This window comes from Amblyraja radiata, chromosome 19, assembly GCF_010909765.2.
Source record: "Amblyraja radiata isolate CabotCenter1 chromosome 19, sAmbRad1.1.pri, whole genome shotgun sequence".
Taxonomy (NCBI): domain Eukaryota; kingdom Metazoa; phylum Chordata; class Chondrichthyes; order Rajiformes; family Rajidae; genus Amblyraja; species Amblyraja radiata.
In genome coordinates this window covers 4,530,625-4,537,839 of record NC_045974.1, presented here as the reverse complement: position 1 = coordinate 4,537,839, position 7,215 = coordinate 4,530,625, and the positions used below count along the sequence as shown (strand labels likewise).

At 44.3% G+C, this 7,215-nt stretch overlaps 1 protein-coding gene across 3 annotated transcripts in view; it reads left to right on the top strand.

The window, feature by feature from the left end:
* Positions 1-677: 677 nt before the first annotated feature.
* The window catches only part of il17ra (interleukin 17 receptor A), a 37,366-nt gene continuing 30,828 nt past the window's right edge, over positions 678-7,215 (top strand). For 2 of the 3 annotated variants that reach the window (XM_033037508.1, XM_033037506.1), the window contains exon 1: positions 699-894. In XM_033037508.1, the coding sequence (XP_032893399.1) occupies positions 778-894 (117 nt within the window). In that variant the 5' untranslated portion in view covers positions 699-777. Of the gene's footprint in view, positions 895-7,215 lie in introns of all 3 variants that reach the window. The other variant, XM_033037507.1, reaches the window with a different exon arrangement.

Here is a 7,215-nt window from a genome sequence, read left to right as displayed (position 1 = left end):
TTTTATTGTTTTTACTGTCTTTTAATGTTTTTATTGTTTTGTTTTATGTTTATGATTAGTCATGTACAGCACTTTGTTGCAACAGTGGTTGTTTTTAAAGTGCTCTATAAATAAAGTTCAGTTCAGTCCAGTTATATATATTGTGTGGGAAGGAACTGCAGATGCGGGTTTAAACCAAAGATCCCATAGAAGAGGATCCGCTATAGGATCTTTGGTTTAAACTGAAGGTAAACACAAAGTGCTGGAGTAACTCAACAGGTCAGGTGCGAGGAGCTGGGCCATCGCCTACCTGGGCGGTGACTGACGGGTGGGTGGGCGGGGCCGAACCAGATGACTGATGGATGGGCGGGGCTGGAGGCGGTGACTGACGTGGGTGGGTGGGGCCCAACCGGTCGATGACTGACGTGTGGGTGGGCGGGGTCCCGATGACATGGATGGGCGAGCTGATGCTGGGCGGGGATGTGGTCTGTGACTGACGTGTGCTTGGGCGGAGCTATAGGCGGTGACTGACGTGTAGGCGTGCGGGGCTATGGTCGGTGACTGACGGGGATGTGGTCGATGACTGACGTATGGGTGCGTGGGCAGGGCTTTGGTGGATGACTGACGTGTGGGTGGGCGGGCGAGGTTGTGGCCGGAGTCTGACGTGTGGGTGGGCGGGGTTGTGGCCGGTGACTGACGCGTGGGTGGGCGGGGCTGAGGGTGAAGGTAGGAAGGTGGGTGACCGGCCGAGTAAATTGTTGGAAACTTCTAGAAAGTTAGTCGGGTGTACGGCTGACCATGAGCGGCCTGTTGTCCGTGGGACAGGTCGGCGGGGACTGGCTGCGAGTTCTCCTCGTCGTGCTCTCGGTGCGAGGAGCTGGGGCCGCCACGGACCTGGGCGACTGCTCGCAACAGGTAGGTTGTTGTCAACAGGCGGGTAATGGCGGGCAGCAAGTGTCGACAGGCAGCGGTCCCAGTGAAGTGGGCAAAACTCTGTTCCATCACGAATTGTGGTCGTTATTTCATATATAATTTGTTTCTTGATTCAGTCATCTTTCTAAATGAGTCTGAAACACTGCTGATAGTGACTGAAACAACGTTGATCATTATACCAATAATAACTGAAAGAATTGAAGCAACCTATTTCCTCTTGTGGGCTAGACTGACACAAAATGCTGGAGTAACTCAGCGGGACAGGCAGCATCTCTAGAGAGAAGGGTGACGTTTAGGGTCGAGACCCTTCTTCACCTAACGTCACCCACCCCTTCTCTACAGAGATGCTACCTCTATAATCTTTGATGCTACCTGTCCCGCTGGAGTTACTCCAACATTTTGTGTCTACCTTCGATTTAAACCAGCATCTGCAGTTCTTTTCCACGCATTATTTCCTCTTCCGGTTCCTTTATTGTAAACTTACTTAGTCTCTGAGTGAGTGATTGAAATACAGAACTTAATTAAAAGTACATATGTCTAGAACCGAAGCGTCATCCATTCCTTTTCTCCAGAGATGCTACCTGTCCTGTAACTCACTCCAACATTTTTGTGTCTAAAAGTACAACCAACTGGCTTAAACTAAAATTACCAAACTTGATTGATCAATGGTGATTAAATTGGATGCTACATAAGTTAGATCTGTTAATGTCATATTTTATCTTAATTTTAAATTGATTTTAAGATGGTGAGGTTGAAAAAATTGAATTAAAAAATGGTGGCATAAGTTCTTGAAAGTTTGGCGCATGTTTTGACAGGGCCTCTCTATATATTGAGAATAAATTTGTGGATTTACCACTAGAAAACAAGAAGCCGAAAACAAGGTGACGTAAAATTGTCGAAAAAGGAGTCACAGTGTTGGAGTAGCTCAGGCAGCTTCTCTGGGGAACATGGATAGGTGATGTTTCTGGTCCGGACCTTTCTTTAGACTGAAGACCCTTCTTCAGTAAGCATATTCTGGTTGGCAACATGTACCATTGGTGGGCCATAGGAATTGGTGCTGAGGCCTTAACTAATTAGAAATTATATAAAAGATTGGGATGAAGGCACTGAAGGTATAATTGGTAAATTTGTTGATGCCACAGACAGGATAGTATGGTGTGAAAAGGCAAAGATCAAGCACGTGGGGAATCGACGTGAAGTTGTCCATTTTGACTGCAGAAATAAGAAGCATCTTTGCTAAATAGTGAAAGATTAGAGAAATCTGCCAAGACATTTTGGTATCCTAATGGATGATTTGCCAACAGTTAGAGTGCGCATAAAGCAAATTATTAGGAAACCAAACAGGATGTTATTTATTGCTTGGGGAATTGAGTAACGAAGTGGGGAGGTTTTTTTTCAGTTACATTGGATAATGGTGAGATACCATCTGGAGTATGATTTAGTTTGTGTAGGAAGGAACTGCAGATGCTGGTTTAAACTGAAGATACACACAAAAAGCTGGAGTAACTCAGCAGGACAGGCAGCATCTCTGGATAGAAGGAATGGGTGACGTTTCGGGTCTAGACCCTTCTTCAGAACGTGAAAAGGGTGGAGACCCTTCTTCAGAAATGCTCTGACTATTTACTTATTTGGTGCTTTATTTAGATAAAACCATGTTAATGTCCTAGCTCTTTGATTTGGCCTAATGTGTCTTTAAACTCATTGAACCTCTGCCTCCAATGCCCCCTTTAAGCTCACTAGTTTAGTATTTACTCTATGGTGGTATGTCTGTTGAGGTAGGGATTTTGCTCTGTAACTATTGAATATCTGCTATAGTTGATTTGATGCTAAATGAGGTGGTATGTAGACAACATAGCAGTGTGTTTTAAATGGAGCTGGGAATTAAATATTTGGGTGCAGATGAACATTAATTAACATTTCAGTGGCAGCTGTGCTGCACATGTATCTAATTAGTTCTGAGTCTGTTTAGCAGGCAACTGGGATGATGTGAATCCCTGGAGGAGTGTCTGGAGTCAAGGGACATACCTAAGAAGGAAATCAATAAGGGATAAAGGTGGCATGAGATAGCTTTGACAGCGAAGACTAAAGAGAATATTTTGTGTCTTAAGGGAAAAGGAGTAATTAGGGAGAGAAGGCTGTTGAGAGCAGCCTTGTTGAGGTGAAGTGCCTTGGGAGGTAAAGTGTGAGTCTTTGGCTCAAGAGTCTTCGGTGCTGAGGCAAGGAGGCTACACTTAAGTAAGTAAAGTACTTGAATCGTTTCTGCGTGAGTACGAAACCTGTGACTTATTGCAATGCAGAAGGAGGTTATCGACAGCAGGGAAGGGAATAGGTTTCACTCAACTCTTGAGTGTCTCATTTGTAATTCATGATTTTGTCCACTGGTGTAATGGCAGACAAGTTGTTACAGTGTCACTTCTGCAGGGAGTGGAAAGTCAGGGACACCGCTGGCGCTTCTGACAACTATACCTGCAGAAATTGTGTCCAGGTGTGGCCCCTGAATTAACGTTAGGGAACTGGAGCAGCAGTTGCATGACCTCAGGACGATCCGGGAAAACGAGAGTTTCCTGGACCAGACCTACAGTGAGGTTGTCAACCCAAGGATACAGAAAGAGCGAAGGTGGATGACAATGAGGAAGAGAAGTAAACATCGAGTGTAGGAGCCCCCGGTGGCTGTACCTATTGAAAACAGGTACACCCTCTTGGGCAAGATGAGGTGTTCCATGCTAGAACATCCGAGATGTCCTCATTCATTAGGGAACGAGGTTCCCATCTCCATCATAGATGAGGCCCTCACTCGTGCCTTGTCGGTGCTCCGCCCTTGCTTACCCTCCCCCCTAATCTCAACAGAGACAGTCCCCCTAGTCCTAGCCTTCCACCCTATAGGCTGTCGTAATCAACACATAATCCTCCGAAATTTCTGCCACTTCCAACATGATCCCACCACCAGCCACATTTTTCCATCTCCACCCCTTTCCGCCTTCCGCAGAGACCGTTCCTCCACAACTCCGTGGTTAACTCATCCCTTCCCACCCAAACCACCCTTTCCCCTGGTACTTTCCCCTGCAACTGCAGAAGATGCAAATCCTGTCGCGATACCTCTTCCCTCGACTGTCCAGGGACCCCGGCAGTCCTTTCAGGTTAGGCAGAGGTTCACTTATACCTCCTCCAACCTCATCCACTGTATCCGTTGTTCAGGATGTGGACTCTTATACATCAGCAAGACCAAACGCAGACTGGACTATAGTTTCGCGGAACACCTTCGCTCAGCCCACGTGAGGAAGGTGTGGAGGATCTTGTGGAAGACCCACACCATCCTGGCCACACACTTATCTCACCACTGCCATCAGGAAGAAGATACAGGAGCCTGAAGACTGTAACGTCCAGGTTCAGGAACAGCTTCTTCCCCACAGCCATCAGTCTATTAAACACAACAAATAAGCTATGAGCGCTGAACTGCAAAATACTTTATTATTATTTGTTATTTGCACTATATTTGTTATTTATTGAACTTTTTCTTTTTTTTTCCCATTATATACAATGTTTACATATTCACATATTCTATTGTGGTGCAGCAAGTAAGAATTTCATTGTCCCGTCCGGGACATATGACAATAAAACACTCTTGACTTGACTCTTGAACCAACCTGATCTCCCGGTTGCTGAACACTTTAATTCTCCTCTCCATTCCAACACAGACCTTTCTGTGTTCGGTCTCCTCCATTGTCAGAGTGAGGCTAAAGGCAAATTGGAGGAACAGCATCTCATATTTCGCTTGGGCATCTCACAGCCTAGTGGTATGAATATTAATTTATCTCGCTGCAGGTAGCCCTGGCATACCCTCTCTCTCTCTCTCTCTCTCTCTCTCTATCCCTCCCTCACCCAAGTTGCACTTGCTTCTCATTTTCACCCTACAAGCAGCTTACAATGGCTGATCCTTTTATCATTGTTACTTCTTTGCATATCTTTCATTCAGTGTTCTTTATCTCTCCACATCACTGTCTATATCTCTTGTTTTCCTTATCCCTAACCATTTTGAAGAAGGGTCTCGACCCAAAACGTCACCCATTCCTTCTCTCCAGAGATGCTGACTGTCCCGCTGAGTTACTCCAGCTTTTTGTGTCTATCTTCAGTTTAAACCAGCATCTGCAGTTTCTTCTTACCCATGTGCCTCAGGTTGGCGTCTTGGGCCCATTGTTGCTTGGAATTAAAATCAGTGATTTGGATGGTGATGTATAATGGTTAAAAGGTGTGCAGATGTCACTAAAATGATGATATCACACTGTGAGGTAGGGTATAAAGAATTAATAACTTGTATATAAAGTTATGAGAGGCATAGCTAGAGTAAGCAGTCAGAATCTTTTTCTCAGGGTGGTATTGTCCAGGTTGCATATCCTTTGCATGCAATGACTGCTTGAAGTCTGCGATTCATGGACATCACCAGTTGCTGGGTGCCTTCTCTGGTGATGCACTGCCAGGCCTGTATTGCAGTCATCTTTAGCTTATGCTTGTTTTGGGAGCTAGTCCTCTTCAGTTTTCTCTTCAGCATTTAAAAGGCATGCTCAATTGGATTCAGATTGGGTGATTGACTTGGCCACTCAAGAATTGACCATTTGTTAGCTTTGAGAAACCTCTTTGTGGCTTTAGCAGTACGTTTGACATCATTGTCTTGCTGTAGAAAGAACTGCCAGCCAATGAGTTTTGAGGCATTTGTTTGAACTTGAGCAGATAGGATGTGTCTATAGCATTCAGAATTCATTATGCTACTACCATCAGCAGTTGTATCATCAATGAAGATAAGTGAGCCAGTACCTTCAGCAGCTATACATGCCCAGGCCATAACACCCTCACCACCGTGTTTCACAGATGAGGTGCTTTGCTTTGGATCTTGGACAGCTCCTTCTCTCCTCCATACTTTGCTCTTGCCATCACTCTGTTATAAGTTAATCTTTGTCTCATCTGTCCACAAGATCTTTTTCCAGAACTGTGGTTGCTCTCTTAAGTACTTGGCAAACTGTAACCTGGCTATCCTATTTTTGCAGCTAACCAGTGGTTTGCATCTTGCAGTATAGCCTCTGTATTTCTGTTCATGAAGTCTTATGCAGACAGTGGTCATTGACAAATCCACACCCCACTCCTGAAGCGTGTTTCTGATCTGTCGGGCAAGTGTTTTTCTTTATTATAGCGATAATTCTTCTGTCATCAGCTGCGGAGTTCTTCCTTGGCCCGCTGGTCCCTTTGCGATTAGTAAGCTCACCAGTGCTCTCTTTCTTCTTAATGATGTTCCAAACAGTTGATTTTGTTAAGCCTGAGGTTTGACTGATGTCTCTTACAGTTTTATTCTTGTTTCTCAGTCTCATAATGTCTTCTTTGACTTTCATTGGCACAACTTTGTTCCTCATGTTGATAAACAGCAATAAAAGTTTCCAAAGGTGATGGAAAGACTGGAGGAAAGACTAGATGCTGAAGGTTCTCTTATACCTGCATTAAGGAGGCATTTAAACACATCTGAGCATTTACAAACACCGGTGAAGCCATGTGTCTCAAACATTATGGTGCCCTGAAATGTGGAGGACTATGTATAAATACAGCTGTAATTTCTACATGGTGTAACCAAAATGTATAAAAATGCCCTTTCATAAAATCTGACAATGTGCACTTTAACCACATGTGTTGTTTATGTTACAAATCTCAAATTGTAGAGTAAAAAGGCAAATAAATAAATGATGGGTCTTTGTCCCAAACACTATGGAGGGCACTGCATGATGATGGCGTTTAAGAGGCTTTTAGATAGGCAAGTGGAAGTGCAAGGAATGGAGGGATATTCTATGGAGTTTAGGACTGAGAGGTACCTTGGATAGGAATATAAAACCATGATGTGAACAGAGGTTGAATGCACAATGTCCGTTTACCACGATTGGAGAATCGAGAACTAGAGGACATGGGTTTAAGACGCAAGTGAAAGTGGGAACCTGAGGGGCAAGTTGTTCCACGGACGGCGAAAGGTAAATAGGACGTACTGTCAGAGGAAGTGGTTGTGGCAGATACAATAAGAACACTTAAAACACATTTGGACAGGTACATGTAGAGGAAAGGTTAGAGAGCTATGGAGCAAACTTGGGCAAATGGGACTAGCTTGACGAGATGGATGAGTTTGGCTGAAGTGCACTATGGCTTTAGGACTAACAAAGTTCATATACAGTACAGTAGCTTTGTGAAAAACGTAAAGCACTTCCCTTACAGCACTTTCATTTTCAGGGCTGTTTTTATAGTGAAAAGCCAGTCCAAATGAAGAAAACTTAATTT